The sequence below is a fragment of the Lemur catta genome, chromosome 19, assembly GCF_020740605.2.
Source record: "Lemur catta isolate mLemCat1 chromosome 19, mLemCat1.pri, whole genome shotgun sequence".
In the NCBI taxonomy this organism is placed as follows: Eukaryota; Metazoa; Chordata; class Mammalia; order Primates; family Lemuridae; genus Lemur; species Lemur catta.
This window is the reverse complement of record NC_059146.1, coordinates 30,193,728-30,210,785: the sequence shown is the minus strand read 5'-3', so window position 1 is coordinate 30,210,785 and position 17,058 is coordinate 30,193,728. Positions and strand designations below refer to the sequence as shown.

The window sequence follows — 17,058 nt, the reverse complement described above, 5'->3', positions numbered from 1 at the left end:
AAAAACCCTATAAAAAAAAACTATAAAAAAAATTAAAAACTTTCAGAGAATTACTATTTACTTTATTAACTTACGGATTTATTATATAAATATATATTCACCTAGCAACATCTCTCTGCCGTCTCTTGCTCTCGTAATGAAGACATAGCTGATCTGCTGCCCTCCCGCCCTTCCTGATTTCCCTTTGTTTGCCGTTGGGCTTGGGTCTCTGGGGACCCTCCGGAGATGGAGGTGGGCAGCTGGCCTGGCTGCCTGGTAGTTGAGGGTTTTGTCTGCCCCCCCCCCCTTTTTTTTTTTTTTTAGTTTATTCTGATTGATTTTTTTTTCTTGGTTTCTGGATAAACCACCCTCTGGGAACAGGATAATAAAACATGTAATATTTTTAAGGATTCCCACAGTGTCCTCATTTCTCTGTCCTATCTCCATTCCCTACTTCCCGGAGAGCAAGGGCAGAACATGTCTTCCCAGAACAAGGTGGGGCCATGATCCCTGGGCCCGTTAGTATGGCAAACTAAGAAGGTGCTACTGGGGATCCTTGCTTAGAGCAGGGGCCGGCACCATGGACTAGCTTGTGCGGTCTGCACAAGAAAGGTGCTGCTGCCGTCCCGAGTCCAGGGGAGGACACGGTGCAGAGACGTCACCCAGCCAGCAGTGGGGCCGGCAGCCAACCCCCGGCCGGCTAGCCCCAGTCAGAGCTTCACCTGGTGCCGGGCAGGGCAGGGCAGGGCGGTCTTGTGCAGCTCCCCTGCCCCGAGCTGCAGGTGTCCCCTTCCTGGGGTCCTAGGCGAAGGTGGCCACCTCCATCCACTGGGCAAGGGAAGGGAGACAGCAGGCTTGAGGCAGGGTCTCCCGGGATCGTGCCTGAGCCCGCTCATCCCTCCAGCCTGGGCTCACCTGTCTGTGGGTCAGGCAGATGACCCCCTCACCCCCATCCAGGTGCTGGCTGCAGTGGCCTGTTCAGAGAGGGGCAGGGTGAGTGCCCACCACCCCCAGTCCCCTAGCCGTGGGAGACAGCCTCCCTGTGCCCCACGGTGCCAAGGGTGGCACTCACGGAAGATGCAGGTGAGCTGGGCCGCACAGGACACGAATCGCTCAAAGTCCACACGTAGACGGCTGTCCCGGTAGCGGCTGGTGAGGGCCTGGGTCAGCTGGTTGTTCAGGTGGAAGCCTGGGGGAGGCGGTTCCTGTGAACTCCTGTCCCAGGGATGCCACTGACCCCACGGGCATCAAATCCCAGCTCTGCCCCATTGAGCTTTGTGACTACAGTCTTTTCCTTTCACTTCTCTGGGGCTCAGTTTCCCCATCCATCAAGTGGGAACGATAAAAGCCCCAGACCCCATAGGGTTGTGTGACCATTAAGTGGGTTGTTACATGGAGGGAGACCTTCAACACAGTGTCTGGCACCTGGCGACTGTACGTGTCAGTATTATTCCTCTAAATCCTGCAGGGCTTTTCTCCCCGCTCCCGCGCACTGGGGGATATTTCTGTGCAGCAAGAACATTTTTGTCGGTCCCAGGTAGAGTCAGTTTCTTTCTATTGCACATCAGAGACGGTTTCTAAACTTTAGAAACCGTCTCTGCTGTGAAATCTTAACAGAGGTTTTTAAAAGCCCCAAACAATGGTTCTTGACCCCTTCCAAGACTCAAGGTCGCCTGATGACCTCTCCTCCTTCATCCGCCACACAGCCAGATAAACAGTCCAAGGGCAATTTCACGAGCTTCCACCATTCCTTCATGTTTAAGTGCCGGGTGCTGGGCTCTGCTTGACAGGAGGTCAGGCAGCCTCTTCCTGGCTGTGGGACCTGCCCCGGGTCACTCTCCCTTGCCTTCGTCTGCCCTCAGGTGGCAGATGCTGTGCCCAGGGCTGCAGGAAACCCCACCAGAGGGGGTCAAAGGACCTGAGGAGGAGCCCAGAGTCCCTCGGCTGACCCCATTGGAATTCCCATTTAAGAAATTCTCGGGAGCACTTGACCAGTTTTCTTCTGCCCAGATCAACTCCTGGTGTGTCCCAGGCAAGCAGCGGTGCTGGACGTGTGACCACAAGCCTCCCAGCGGCCCCTCCCTGGCTTGGACTCTTGTTACACATCCCTGGACACTTGACCACCCAACTCTGGGTCTCACATTCACAAACCCTCCCCACTGGCTCCCCAACTCGGTCACAGTCACCCTAAAGCTCCCCCATCTGCCCATGGCTCCCTCTATGGTACAGGGACAGAGTCTTAGCCTGGGAGTGAGGTCAGGGATCTGGGAGCTCCATGTTGTGACTGCAGCCTCCAAACCCCCCTCCGCTCCCGCATTTCCCGATTTGCTTCAGAGCCTATGAGGAGCATTTCTCTCTGGCTCACTTGGTTAGGGTGCTGCACTTTCACACAAATGCAGCAGGCCTGTTCTAGCGCTCCAGAACAGCCCTGCAGCAGAAGCTGCTGGCCCTTCGGGCTGTGCTGTGGCCTTCAGTACCGAAAGCTGCAGCCCCCAGCACGAAGTGTGCACAGCCTTCCGCAGGCTCCTCCCACCGCCCACGTATCAGCCATTGCAAGGAAAGGGAACCAGAGGCTCAAGGAGATGGAGTCGTATATCCGCCCACGGCCACCCCAAGAGTAGGTCAGTAGAGTGAGGGTTTTGACCCAAGCTCAGCAGATTCCAGAGCATTCTACCACACTGCCCGGGGGGCCTGGGCCTTTCAGACAGCAGCTCCCAATCTTCCCCTTCCTGGAGGGCCTCTCCTTCCCCAGCAGCCTCCCCGGCCCATCCCCCTCTCGCGTCCTCACCCCACTTAGGATTTCTACCCAATTCCCCATTTTGGCCTCTTTCAGGGTCACCTAGTCTTTGCCAGGAACTGGCAAGGAACTAAGGTGTGGGCCTTGTGGATGGCCACAGCTAAGTGGGCAGGCTAAGACAATGGGATAGAAAGGGGGACGGGCCCTGTCCCCATGACCACCCCAGGACCCCTGTCCACACCTGCTGCATTCAATGCCAGCCGCAGCTCGTAGGAGTTCATCGTTCCAGAGGCATCCTCATCGAACTTGTCGAATATGGCCTGGGCAGGAGGTGTAAGTCAATCTCACCGCCCAGGCTCCTGAGCACCGACCGGGCACCCTGAGGAGGGCTGCAAAGGGGACTTCCAGAATCCCTTTCTTCTGGTTGTGGGCCCCAGGCAAGCAGCCTAACCACTTTGGACTTCCGGTTCCTGGGTCTGTAACTTGGGAATAGCAGCGCGGTGCACAGGCTCCTGAGGACTCTGAGATTCTACCCACAGAGGGCTCAGTGAGGTTCAGTAAGTAGCGCCTCATCGCTGCGATTAGTATGGAGGGGCCTTTGACCATTTCCTCCCACAGGGATCCAGAGCCCCCACTGGTAGTCGAGCAAAGGCCCCTCAGAGGGAAGGTGACTTGCCTGTGGTTACACAGCCAGAAGGGGACTGAGCAGAGAGCTGAGATTCTAACCCAGGCCCCAGAGGCTGTGCTCTCAATCCCTCAGCTATTTAGTGCCCATACAGGGACCACAGAGGGGTGGATGGGGCAGGGACATCAGAGCTGGATCACTCCAAGTCAGCGTAGGGTGGTCCAGTTCCCACTTGCTCCCTGGGACCTGCAAGCCCCCAGGGTGCCCACCTCCCTTAGTTAGTAAAGGTGCCTCTCCCTCCACCTTACCTGCCACTCCAGGAGGCGGCCCCAGAGCTGTTGGAAGTGGTGCAGGGCCAGGCTTCCCCCGTGCTGGGGGTGGGGGCTTTGGTTATGGTCAATGTCCCCAGAAGGGGAACAGAGACCCCAACATGCCCAACCCATCCCTCCCACCCAGGCATTGTCCCCCACGTACCCCAAAACACTGCAGCAGCTGCTCGCAGGTCCTGAGCCCAATCTCTCCCGGGGTTCGGGTGCGGGCCCTGGCTACAGGAAAAATCAAACACACAGCGCTTCCTGCATGCCGGCCACCACCGTAAGGGCTTTGTGGACATAACTCCCTGAAGTCGACGTTACTGCTTTCCCCATTTTACAGAAACTGAGGCACAGCCAGCCAGTGACTGCTGTGACTAACAGGCCTGGGATCCGATTCCAGCCAGGGGATCCCAGCCTGTGCGCTCAAGGCAGCTACACATCCTGCCCCTCAGAGGAAGGGAGCTTGTGGGTGGCCATGGCAGCCAGAGGGGGACCCGCTGGGACCCACATGCAGGGAGACTCTGCCAGGCTGAGCCCAGGCCTCCCATGGCCTGACTCCCAGCCGCATCTGCATTAGCACACACCGGGGGTCTGGCTGCAAGAACCTCCCCCCACCCCCAACCAGCTCACCAGGCTCCAGGGCGACACTCAACAAGGCCTGGAGCTGCGGGGCATCGAGCTCTTCCTCCTGGTCAGGGAAGGTGCAGAGTGAGGCCACCTACCCAACCCCGCTGGGCCAGGCCCTGTGCTGGGAAGGCCGCCCAGCAGGGGGGACAGCCCCAGCCCCAGAGTAGACAGGGCTGTGACAGGGCTGTGACAGGCCTGAGCCGGGAGAACCTGGAGAGGAGGGCACCTTGGGAAGGTGAGGCCTGAGCCCGGAGGGCAAGGGCAGTGTTAAGGGACTGATTAGGTGAAGTCCCTGAGGCAGGGAAGAGCCATGAGCATTTCTAGAAAAGGAGGTCAGGAGATTTAAGCTCGAGAGGGAGGGAGGGAGGGCTTAAATCAAAGTGACACCCCTGAGTGAGGAAGGGCCCTCGCCCAGGCCCCCCTCCTCACCTCTCCAGCCAGCTCCGCAAACAGCAGCTCCAAGCCCAGCTCCAGGGGCACGTGGGGGCCCTGCGGCGCGGGGAGGGGGACATTCAGCTCCAGCCACCAGCCCTCCCCCAACCAGCGTGTCCCTCCCCGGCAGCCCCCACCTGGAGCACCCGCAGGTCGGCGCTGATGGCGTCGTCGATCTCCCTGCGAATCACAGACAGAGATGGGGAGGGCGCCGCTCGCCCCCCGCTGGGGCTGGGGTGGGAGCTAGGCCCGGCCCCTGGGGCCCTGGGCTCACGCCCGCCCCGCGGGACTGGCGGTTGCGGGGCGGAAGGCAGGGTCCAGGCGGGCCAGGGAAGCAGGTCGGTGGGGGTGGGGGTCCCCGGGGCTCACACGGCAGTGTGGTGGCGCTCGGAGAAGACGCGCAGTGTGAAGTCAGCCTCGTCGCCGGCGCGGGCGGCGCTCGGCACCACCAGGTAGTGGCCGGGGCGCAGGCGGCAGCGGCGACTCACGTCGCGGCGGGCGCAGAAGGGCGAGCGGTCGGCGCGCAGCAGCCGGGGCAGGAGGGCGCGGCTGCGCGGGGAGTCCCAGAGGCCCAGCAGCTGGGGACAAGGCGGGGAGAGACCACGGCCCGGCCAAGCTCACCCTCGGCCGAGCCCGCCATGCCCCCTGCGCAGGGAGGGGCCCGGGGCCCTCAGGCTCACCTCGTCTGGAATCTGTCAGGAGGAAGAGCAGGAGGAGTCAGTCAGGGGCAGGGGAGAGGCGGCCACTGCCCTGAGTCCCCTCCTTGCCCCCTGGCCCCCGTTCCTTCTTCCCTCCTACTGGACCGTCTACTGAAACCTCTATCCCCAGTCCCCAACCCAGGCCCTCGCTGCTGACCCCTCCCCACCACTTCCCTCCCCCATCCGTGCCCTCAGCACTTCCTGTCTCCTTGGTCACCTCTGGCCTTTCTGACCCCCAGCCTCTGTCCCCACCCTAGCCTCTCCCTCGGATTCCCTTGGCTCCCTCTCGGGAACCCCGCCCGGCCCTCTCCCCACCACCCCTTGGCGTCCCCTTGGCCCCCACCCCGCCGGTGTGCTCAGGCCTCAGCTGGGCCGGGGCCTCACCCGGAACACGTGGAAGCCCACGGTGAGGTAAGTGAGGCCCTTGGCCCTCAGGTGCCGCCGGTTTCGCTGGATGAGTGACAGGAGGACCGTGCACTTGGGCGTGTGGCCCCCGGGTGCTGGGCCCCGCGCCCCTGCTGCCCCCCAGCCCCCCCAGGGCCCTTCCTCGTCCTCATCCTCCTCATCAGGCTCCAGCAGCGTCAGCCGGAACTGGGGGTTGGTCCAGAAGGTTTCTAACAGAGGAGAAAGAGGGGTCCCTGGCCTGCCACAGCCCCCTGAGCCTGCCTCTCAGGGCCCCCCGAGACCTCACCAGCAGTCGGCTGGCTCCCACCAGCGTTGAAGCCGCGCACCCAGCGGCCCTGGAAGGTGTGGATGTGCCAGCCGCCTCCGGCGGGGCTGGGGCCCAGCACCTCGGGGCTCAGCGAGCAGATCTGCACGGTGTCAAAGTGGTGGAGGAAGTCCTGCAGCTCCATCCTGGACAGGGGCCACAGTCACGCACTGCCCAGCCCTACCAGGCTGGGGTCCCTGGTCCCCAAGTAGCTCAGGACCCCAGTAATGACCTCCAAGTCACAAAACCCCGCACGTTCTGTAAATATTGCCAAGCACCGCTCTGTCTCCAGACATGACCCCCAAATGGCTGAGCCCTCGGGTCCTCAAATTCCCCACAAATTGCCAAGATGCACAAGCTGCCCCCAAGTGTCATCAAATTGCTTTCAAATCCAACTGTCAAGGCCCTCAGACTCACGTCCTTCAGCCCCCAACACTGCCAAATCTCAAGAAATGCCCCAAATATCACCAAGCCTCCCTCCGTTGCCCTAAATACTGGCCATCCCTCTCAGCCCCTGAACGTTACTGTGGCTCCAGACCCCCTAGCGTTAGTCCACGTTCTTCTCTGACTACTCCAAATGGAACCTGACACCAAATTGCCACCACTATGCACAGCTTCTCCCATCCTCATGGACTTCCCTCATCGCCCTTCAAGCAGGACTTGTCTCTCCTTGAGCCCCTGGCCCAGTGTCCCTCCCAGAGGCGGAGCTGGGACCCCGATGCACCGACCAGAACTCGCCGTCCTCCTTCCTCACGAGCAGGGCGTCTCGCCACTCGTCGGGGAGTGCGTCCCAGCGCCGGCAGCTGGAGAGACTGGGGTGTGAGGCATGCGCAGGTGGGGCTGAGCCCTGCACCCACCCCACACCCATCGCACCTGTCGCTCCAGGCCCCAGTCCACTCCACGCGACCCCATGGGTTCCGCAGCCGCAGCAGTCGCACCTTGGTGAAGCCCAGGGACACCTGACGGCAGCCCCGTCAGTGAGGGTGGTGCCTGGACATCCCCGCCAGCCCTCCCACGGCGGACACTCACCTTGTGTGTGCCTGTGACTGAATACGCGTGCCCCTTCACCAGCCCGTCTTCTGTGCGGTATTCGCCCTGATCGCTCTGGGCAAAAGACAGGGGACGGCGAGGCCGAGGTGAGGGACAGGAGGGTAGCTGCTCCTCCCTGCCCCCTGACCTTCTGCCTTACCAGGGCTCAGAGGCTGCCGGGGTTGGCGAGTGAAGGCCAGAGAGGGAGAGGGTAAGAGACAAAAAATAGATGGAAAGAGGAGAGAGAAAGACAGAACAGACAGAGGCAGAAAGACACCAAAGACAGAACCAGTAACCCAGCAGGGGACTAAGTAAACGAGTGAGTTAGACCAACTCAGTGAATGCATGAGGGTGTGATGGGGTTAGAGATGAACACAGGACCCAAGCTAAGCCCATGAGAGTCAATCCTGGGACTTTTGCTGAGATTCTCAGAAAGAGACACTTTTCTTAAAAACCCCTGGGGTGGGGGGGTGACACCTGCAGCTATGGGGGACCCTTTTATGCCCACGAGGGAAGCCTGTCTGAGAGAGCAAAGCTAACGCAGAAGAATGGGAAAACACACTTGCAACATTCTGAGCACCTGGATCCAGCTACGCCTGAAGCTTGCAATGTTATGAAAGCACACAAATTTCCTTCTGACTTATGCCAGTTTGATTTGAGAGAGAGAATAAGCCAATAAGAGCAGCTGAGAAGAGAGGGACACAACAAGCACCCCTGTCCAAGCCCTGACTGCTCAGGTTCCAGTGGAACCAGCCCAAGTACAAGTTAGACTCTCACCAGGGCAGTGGCGCCTACAAGGGACTCCTTGGCCAGGGCGCGACGCACGGCAGAGAAGAGGCCGGAGGTGTTTTGCCTCAGATAGAGCACCTCACCCACGCCGCCCGTGAAGTCCACGAAAGCCTCATTCATGTGGCCGCCTCGCATCACCTCATAGGAGCCATGGAGCCTGTGGGGGCAGAGCCAGGTAAGAGTTGAGGCGCCACATCTTGGGCCACCCGGGATCTGGGGTCTCTAGCCCAGAGTGTGGGATCCCCAGGGGCTATCCCCCAAATTTTCAGATGCGCGAGGTGAGGAACCGTGGCCCACACTAGAAGGCTGTGCAAATTGGGCCTGTGGTCCCTGGGGCCACCGGGACTGTGCAGTTTGGGTTTGGGGGTCTAAAACTTTGTTTCTGGGAGATTTCTGCTTTGGGGGTAACCCCTACAGGGCCCGGTCAGGGGTTTCAGAGCCTCAGAATGGAGCCTTGAATCTCTGCCTTGCCCCAGGATTACACTCAACATTTTGGGGGTGCTTTGGATTCTCAATGGAGTGGGAGAGGTTTTCTGAGATTACAGGTTCCCTGAGGGGACAGATCTCAGATTTGGGGCCTCTAGGGTCTGTTACATGAGATTCAGGGTCCTTATAAATTATGGGTGGTTGGTGGGCCCCCAGAAACACTTTATGTGAAATCTCGATAGAGGTGTTTAAGGGTCCTTAGGGGATGTTGTGACATTAGGGCTCTGGGGGCTGTCACTTGGTCTGGGATCCTCGGAGGATTCCAGAGCTTAGGGGACTCCAGGGGCCCGTGTGGCTTGGGGCCGTTGCTGGGGCTTGGGCTGCAGCTGGGGGGATTGGGGTCCTCACTTGGCATAGGCCTTTTCCAGGAGCGGGGCCCAGAACTCGTTCCGCTGCTCCGAGCGCACAAACATCAGCTTCCCCTCACGCACGGGCAGCCTGTCGTCCACCACGACGTCCACCCAGCGGCCAAACTGCCAGAGCTGGCGGGAGAAAGGGCAGGGCCTGGGCTCGGCTCCCAACCTCCAGCCCCACCTGGGCCCCACCGGACCAGTCCCAGAGTCCAGGAATTACAGCCCCAAGGGGGTAAGGTCAGCTAGGAAATCCATACCACCGTGTCACCGTGGGGGAAACTGAGGCACGGACAGAGGAACTGAGCTATACCTGGAAGTGGAAGATGCCTGCGTAGCCACTTTGGAAGCCCTGTCCAGGAGGGACCACGCGGCTCAGGAGTCGGGGGTGGAGCGTGAGGGAGGCGGCGGCCGCAAGGAACCAGCAGTTACCTGGGAGGAAAGGCTGGGATTGGGTGAGGACGGAAAGAAGCAGATGAGAGACCCAGGGGAGACCGAGGGGCAGAGCTATCAGGGTTCCCAGTGGAAATCTGCAGGATCCGAGGGCTCAAGATGGGTTCAGGGGTCTCACCCAGTCTCCCCTGACACACGTCCGTTCGGCTCATATCTTCACAGATGAACTGGGGCTCAGCGCAGAACTCCTGGGGGTGAGGGGTTCCGGGGCTCAGCGCAGGAAAGCAAGGGAAGGAGCCACTGGGGGGTGAGACACCTGTGTCCCCTCCTGCCCCCCCACAGCCCCAGAGTAAAGAGCCGGGAGAGGCTGCAAAGCCTGGGGGCAAGGGCTTGGCTTCCCTGGGCCTCCCCAAGCCCTGGAAGGCTGAGCCTGTGCTAAACCAGCCCCACAGTAGCCCCCTCCTCCCTCAGACCCGGGGGTCCCATTCCCAGCCCTTCCCACTGCCTCCCTCAGAGCCGGGGGTCCCATTCCCAGCCCTTCCCACTGCCTCCCTCAGAGCCGGGGGTCCAGGCCCCTGGCCGCAACTTACACGGGGCCGCATCCATTTCACCCCTTTGGCCTTCTCCGAGTCCGGCCCCAGCTGGTCGTAGCCGAGGGCATCAGGGCCTGCAGGGAAATGAGGGTCTCGGAACAGGATCCCCGAATCCAGGCAGGCCGCCCGGATCGCCTCATATCTCTGGCCCCGAAAGAGCTGCAGGCCGCTGGCTCCAGCCCCTGCCTCCTCGCCCACCAGCTGGATGGTGACCCTCCCGCTGCCACACGCCATCAGGACACTCTGGACTCACAGGCAGGCCCCAAGCCCTTTAACCTCCTGAGTCACGGGGGTGGGGCCTCACTTCCATCTGAGCCTCGATGGGGGTCTTTAGGCCGTGAGGAGCCTTCCCTCGTTAATACTAATTGACGGTTTGGGGTGCCAGGGAGCAGGGACGCCTCTTCAGTGGTTTCCTCCCTGGGGCGTGGGGCCTTCAGTTGTGGCCAGGGTAGCAGCTTAATGGGCTTGGCCAGCAGCAGGAGGGAAGGTGGGCAGAGCTGAGGGAGGACCGGCTGCCGCTGTGGGAGTGTGAAGAAGGAGGTCAGTATAGGGGTGCGTTTCTGCCTTTGTCCTGTGGGTCTGGGGAGGGCCAGGGTGGGGCGAGAGGTGGGTCTGTATCTCTGTCTACAGCTCTCAGGCTCTCTCCATCGGACAGTTTCTCTCCCTGCCTTCAATCTCTCTTCATCTCAGCCTCTCTCCTTCTTGTTTGTCTTTTTTTTTTTTTTTTTTTGAGACAGAGTCTCGCTTTGTTGCCCGGGCTAGAGTGAGTGCCGTGGCGTCAGCCTCGCTCACAGCAACCTCAGACTCCTGGGCTCAAGCGATCCTCCCGCCTCAGCCTCCTGGGTAGCTGGGACTACAGGCATGTGCCACCATGCCCAGCTAGTTTTTTCTATATATTTTACTTGGCCAGATCATTTCTTTCTATTTTTAGTAGAGACGGGTGTCTCGCTCTTGCTCAGGCTGGTCTCGAACTCCTGATCTCGAGCGATCCTCCCGCCTCGGCCTCCCAGAGTGCTAGGATTACAGGCGTGAGCCACCGCGCCCGGCCTGTCTTTGTTTTTATTTCTGTCTGAATCCGTCTCTCTGTCTCCATCCTCTTTGTGTCTGTGTGTCCCTGTTTGTCCTTGCACCTACCTGTCCTGTGCTGGGAGCCAGGGCCCACCGGTGACCATGATGCCCCATCCTGGCCGCACGCAACTCAGGTTCCAGGTGGAGCGGTGTTCCCGCAGGACGACCCTGGAACTACTGGAAGAAATGGGAGAAATAGGTTCAGACAGGCCACAAACTCACCTCTGGTATTTGTCCCAGCAGATCTTCCCCTCCCTCGGTGAGGGGGGTTCCTGCCCTACCAGAGCCTTGTCACCTCGGTGGCACTCAGATGTCCCTCCAACTTTCTGGCATCCTTCCCTCCAGGTGGACCAACAGATACTGTCCAAGCCCCCTAGCTGTATGGCCACCAAGAGCAGGATAGAAAACAAGTTTTCCTCCTGTAGAATTGCCAAGACTACATCCATCCCCGTATGAGGCATGTAAGTGTGGCTACAGCCATGCCAGGACCAAGAGCCAGAGAGCCCGGGTTCGAATCCAGCTCTGCCACTTACAACTCTGTGCCTCTGTCTCCTCACCTCCGCCACGGGGATGCTAATAGGACCTTCCTTGGAGGGTTGCTGTGAGAAGCGAATGAGTCACTATGTCGTATGTGTTCAGAGAAGTGCCTGACACAGTAGGTGCTCCGTACATGTCAGATGTTACATGTCCTGAGGTTCCATCCATGGTCACGTATCTCTAGGTCTAGGCTGCTGTCTCTGCCACTTCCACAGTCACCTCTGCCATCTCGCGTCCTCCACGTTCTCACTCTGCGAGGTCACAGCCATTTCCCCTTTATTTGCCACTAAGTACCACTGACAATAGGAGGAAGTCTGTACTTACTGAAACCCAACGTCTTGCAGGAACCAGGAATCACCTACCCTGTGAAAACTGCTTGTCCCATCACCAGGCCCGGCCATTGGACCCAGCTTTCCCCCCTTCGCTGAAGGGCCCTCAGTTCCTTGCCGCACCCTGTCCCCAGCCCACAAGCAAGAGTTGTCTTGATGATCAGTCCCTGCATTACACCCCGGGTCCCACATAGGCTTCCCCAGCCAGCCTAAGAAGAACGCACTGATGTCATTGTAGGGATGTCTGTTGCTGTGCCAGCCCAGCATCCCCTACCCCTATTTTTTTTTTTTTTTTTTTTTTGAGACAGAGTCTCACTCTGTTGGCCAGGCTAGAGTGCTGTGGCGTCAGCCTAGCTCACAGCAACCTCAAACTCCTGGGCTCAAGCGATCCTCCCTCAGCCTCACTGAGTTGCTGGGACTACAGGCGTGAGCCACCATGCCAGGCTAGTTTTTTGTATTTTTAGTTGCCCGGTTAATTTTTTCTATTTTTAGTAGAGACTGGGTCTTGTTCTTGCTCAGGCTGGTCTCGAACTCCTGACCTCAAGGGATCCTCTTGCCTCGGCCTCCCAGAGTGCTAGGATTACAGGTGTGAGCCACCGCTCCCAGCCCCCTACCCCTATTTCTGATAGCAGCACTCCTATTATGTTTGAGGATCCAATGGTCCCTTATTTGCATGCCACATGGCTCTGGTGGAGCCAGTCCCTCCCCCATCCTAGGGGAGGGCATTTGATCCAGACCTGCCAATCAGAGCACGGTAGTCCCTGGCCACGCCCCCTGGCTCCCGCAGGGAACTTTCGCTCAGGCCTTCTGCCGGCGTGTTTGCAAGAGGCATTCTCTTTCTCTGGGGCCACCAAGCTCCTGGGATGGAAGCCCAGAGTGGCTGGTGGCTTTGGCCACATTGGCGGGAAACCCTGCCTGAGAAAGAGGACGGCGCAGACAGCAGCACATCCAAGCGATGCAGGGAGACGGGACCTGCCCAGGAGCACAGAACAGAATCCAGACTTTCCCGTTAAAGGAGCAAGTAGACCCTGCTCTTCTTTTTTTCCCCCAGTTTTATTTCATTTTATTTTTCTCACTAGCAACCAAAAGACATCTTCCCAGCTCAGCTGGCATTATTTCTGCAGAAATGCAGCTGCCCAAATATTCAGACCATCCCCCCTGTGTTTACTCCCCTTCCCTGGCTCTTGCCTCTTTGTGAAATTGGCAAAATGGGTTGTGTTCTTACTTCACCAAGACTGCACTTGAGTCATAAAAAAAAATCTGCATAAAACACTGTCATGAAAATTAAAAAACCCACCCCAGGCTAAGATATGTTACACATATAACAGCAAATACTTACGGCGCGTGTGCACTGAGCTACTGTGCACCAAGTACTGCTCTAAGCACTTCACAAGCAGGATCTCTTTTCATCCTCACACGAGCCTTCGGAGGTAACTTTTATAGTGACCCTCACTCTACAGAAAACTGAGGCACAGGGAAGTACGGTGCTTCGCCCATGATCTCACGGCTGCAGAATCAGGTTGTTTGCTCACTAATGCTATGTTGCCTCTTGAAGGATTAGCATTCAGAATATATAAAGAGCTCCTATAAATAAACAACAGTTAACCCAATAGGAACAAATGAACAAAACACATGAATAAGCAACGGCAGACTCAGTGGCCAGTGAACATGTGAAAACACCCTCAGGGAAATGCCAGTAAGGCCATATGAAATACCATCATGACCACTAGATTAGGAAGAAAGTCCAGAAATCTGAAAATGCCAAATGTCAGTAGGGACATGGAGCAACAGAACTGCTGATGGAGAGGTGTGGCTTGGTACAGACAGTTCGGAAAACAATTTGGCATTGCTTAGTAAATGCCTACCCTGCAAACCAGCAGTTCCACCCCCAGATGTACATACACTACCCTAAAGATGGATGTACGTGTCCCAAAGACACATGCAAAAAGGTTTGTATCAGCATGGTTTCTAATAGCAAAAAACCGAAAACAATTCAAGTATCTTGTCTGGGGGATGGACATGCTTGAAGCTCTGACTCAGGTGAGGCAAGGGCAATATACATAACCTAAACATTTGTACCCCTGCAATATGCTGAAATAAGAAAATATCTAGGGCCAGGCGCGGTGGCTCACGCCTGTAATCCTAGCTCTGGGAGGCCGAGGCGGGTGGATCGCTCGAGGTCAGGAGTTCAAGACCAGCCTGAGCAAGAGTGAGACCCCGTCTCTTCCAAAAATAGAAAGAAATTATCTGGCCAACTAAAAATATATATACAAAAAAATTAGCCGGGCATGGTGGCTCATGCCTGTAGTCCCAGCTACTCGGGAGGCTGAGGCAGTAGGATCGCTTAAGCCCAGGAGTCTGAGGTTGCTGTGAGCTAGGCTGACGCCACAGCACTCACTCTAGCCCGGGCAACAAAGTGAGACTCTGTCTCAAAAAAAAAAAAAAAAAAGAAAATATCTATTGTCAGCAAAATCAGTAAATTATACTATATTCATGCAAGGGAAGACTAGACAGAAGCGGAAATTGAATGAAATGCAGCTACAAACATGAGTGAATTCTTTGAGACAGGGTCTCACTCTGTCAGCCAGACTGGAGTGCAGTGGCATTGTCATAGTTCACTGCAACCTCAAATTCCTGGGCGCAAGTGATCCTCCCACCCCAGCCTCCCAAAGTGCTAGGATTATAGGTGTGAGCCACTGTAGCAGCAGTTTTGCCCCAGTGCTCAGTGGTGAAGGAATAATTACTCAAAACACAGTGTTTAGAAAGAAGGGGAAAGACCAAAACCTGCAGGAGAAAATGGCCTCCCCAGCTAAGTCCTTCCCTTATTTATTTCCAAGGACACGTGCAGAGGGTCAGGGCTCTTTGCTAATCTAACATCCATGAAAGTCAGCTGTGACTTTCGCACACAGCAAACAAGCAGCTTCGGGCAGGCGTTTTCACCTGTCCATTCATTCACTTGCTCATGTTCTTTCCATCCAGCCATCTATCCTTTCTTCCAGACCCAGCCACCACGTCCCCCCTTTTTATTTAAAATTAGAGACAGAGTGTGAATAGGAGAAAGATGTAAGCTTCAGCCAGTGTCTCTTCATAATAGCGCTGGGAGGTCATCATTTGGTGGATCTGTCATCCTAGGAAGTAAAAGGGACAGAAAGTGACAAGACGAGGCATGACCGGTTGATAACAGACATTTTTGGGTGGTCATGGGAATGCACCATATTGTATTATGTAAGTTGGTAACACACACAGGAGGATTAGAGGAATGATAAACTACGGATTGTGATATTAAGCCAGTCTGTTCCATTTTTCTGCCAGGAACGTGGAGGCAACCATACCCCTCCAGTCCCTGTCGACTCACTGGCAGACAGAGGGATCTCTGAGTCCCACCATGTTAGGGGCTTTAAACACAGGTGGGCTTAGGACATGAGCCCAGTAAACTGAGGCCGTATTTCCTGGGAGAAATAAAGGAGAAAAAGGCTATGGAGCAGCCCTTGGGTACCCGACTGCTATTACGGGCAGCAATAGCCAAATATGCCAGAAAAGTGTCCCCCGGGGAAGGAGTCCCCCCCAGTTGTGTCATCATAGCTGAGGCCTGTGTCTCTAGTTGTCTCGGTTGACCCCACGTGATCCTGATGCTGTCCTGGTGTTACCTGTATGTCACGGCGGGACCCCCATCGGCGGCAGCTGGAGGGAGACACGTTTCATTTGTGGAATTGAGTTCTCGGTTGATTCTTCCAGCTCTTGATGTAGGCAAACTTGTCTGGAAGGGAACCACTTGGGACCCGTAGAAGTTTGAACACAAACATATCCTTTTCCCGGTGTTAACTCAATCACAATCAAAGGCCAATCCTTGGAATTAACGACAGCTGGGGAAGACCGGGTTGTAGAGGCCCCATCAGGACTGTAACAGCATTAAGAGCTCTTAGGTCCTGTAGTAAATGCCACTTATTGTTGTTTTTAGGTATGACGAATACAGGAGTGTTCCACGGGCTCGAGGAAGGTTCTACATGTCCCACTTTAAATTGGTCCTGGACAAGGGATTTTAAATGTTTTAATTTATCCTGCTTAATGGGCAACTGCTCTATCCAGATGGGTCAATTAGTCGTCCATTGTAAAGGTGTGGGCTGTATTGGATGCACCTGAGCAGTGGCCCCTGTTGAAAAGGCTGGGTGTTGAGAAGATTCCATTGTTCTAGCAAATCTCATCCCCATAAAGATTGACCTTCTCGTAGGCAATGTTGAAAAGTGGATGATTTACCAGGGGGGGAATAGAGATCCCCTTTGAGAGGGAGAGGAGGAGGAGGAGGAGGTAGCTGCCCCTCCTGTTGAGCTGCAGAGGTGATGGTGGAGAGAATGGCTCAGGATTCGGGAACTTTACAGCAGGAGACTCTTGCTCCTTTCTCAGCAAAGCAGGTTCCAACAGATCAGAACCCGTAGGAACACGTGAGGGAGTCGGCGCTGTTCGCACCAGGCTCCATGTAGTCAACACAGCAAGGGGCCCTGGAACCCCCTGCCTAAAATTCTTACAAACCTTCCCTATTTGCTCCCAGAGCTCTAAATCTAACGTGCCCTCACTTGGGACCCAGGGGCAATGCTGTCCTACTGTGCATAGAGTTGTTGCAAAGCTTGTGGTTAGACAGAACACCGGGCAGCCTTTCAGAGTTGTCGCGAAGTGCGCAGATAAATTCGTTGATCTTTTGTCAGGTGCTGCCCCATATTAGAAATCCCCTCTGAAACTACCCGTTGGTCCCCTTCTCACAGCAGCGGCGGGACCGTCCCTTACCGGGATGATTCCCCTTGTAGTCCGGACGACAAAAACGCTCACTGGACACGCGGATTCCTGAGTCACGTCGGGATCACCTCTTGTAGCGAGAGCTTTCTGCTCCGGTGCTCGGTGGTGAAGAAACAATTACTCAAAACACAGTACTTAGCGAGAAGGAGAGCGGCCAAAGTCTGCAGGAGAAAATGGCCTCCCCAGCTAAGTCCCTCCCGTATTTATTTCCAAGGACACGTGCAAAGGGCCAGGCCGTTTGCTAATTTCTTTAACAGCATCCATACAGGTCTGCTGTTTCCAGCTGACCTTTGCACACAGCAAACAAGCAGCTTCAGGCAGGTGTTTTCGCCTGCCCCTTCATCCACCTGCTCACGTTCTTTCCATCCATCCATCCACCCATCCTTTCTTCCAGGCCCAGCCCCCACAGGCCACTGTGCCCCGCCCAATGAGTGAATCTTAGAAACACAGCTTTGACCGGCAAAGCCACCTTCAGAACATTGCCCAGAATGGGGTGCTGTTGTTTTGGAGTGCTTGTGTGGCCAGGTGTGGCGGCTCACACCCATAATCCCCACAATCATGGCCCCTTGGGAGGC

General features: G+C 56.6%; 1 protein-coding gene across 1 annotated transcript; it reads right to left on the bottom strand.

Moving 5' to 3' along the window:
- Positions 1 to 275: 275 nt before the first annotated feature.
- On the bottom strand, positions 276 to 9,995 carry CAPN12 (calpain 12). The gene is made up of 21 exons (XM_045532095.1): positions 9,759 to 9,995; positions 9,347 to 9,416; positions 9,089 to 9,207; positions 8,774 to 8,907; positions 7,928 to 8,096; positions 7,151 to 7,225; positions 6,995 to 7,080; positions 6,850 to 6,924; positions 6,104 to 6,267; positions 5,797 to 6,026; positions 5,395 to 5,406; positions 5,084 to 5,292; positions 4,852 to 4,894; positions 4,712 to 4,771; positions 4,286 to 4,343; positions 3,816 to 3,886; positions 3,650 to 3,712; positions 2,958 to 3,036; positions 1,052 to 1,168; positions 895 to 953; positions 276 to 807 (listed from the first exon to the last, which is right to left on the bottom strand). Exons 1-21 carry the CDS (start codon positions 9,993 to 9,995, stop codon positions 781 to 783), a joined length of 2,157 nt encoding a protein of 718 aa, XP_045388051.1. The 3' UTR covers positions 276 to 780.
- Positions 9,996 to 17,058: the final 7,063 nt, after the last annotated feature.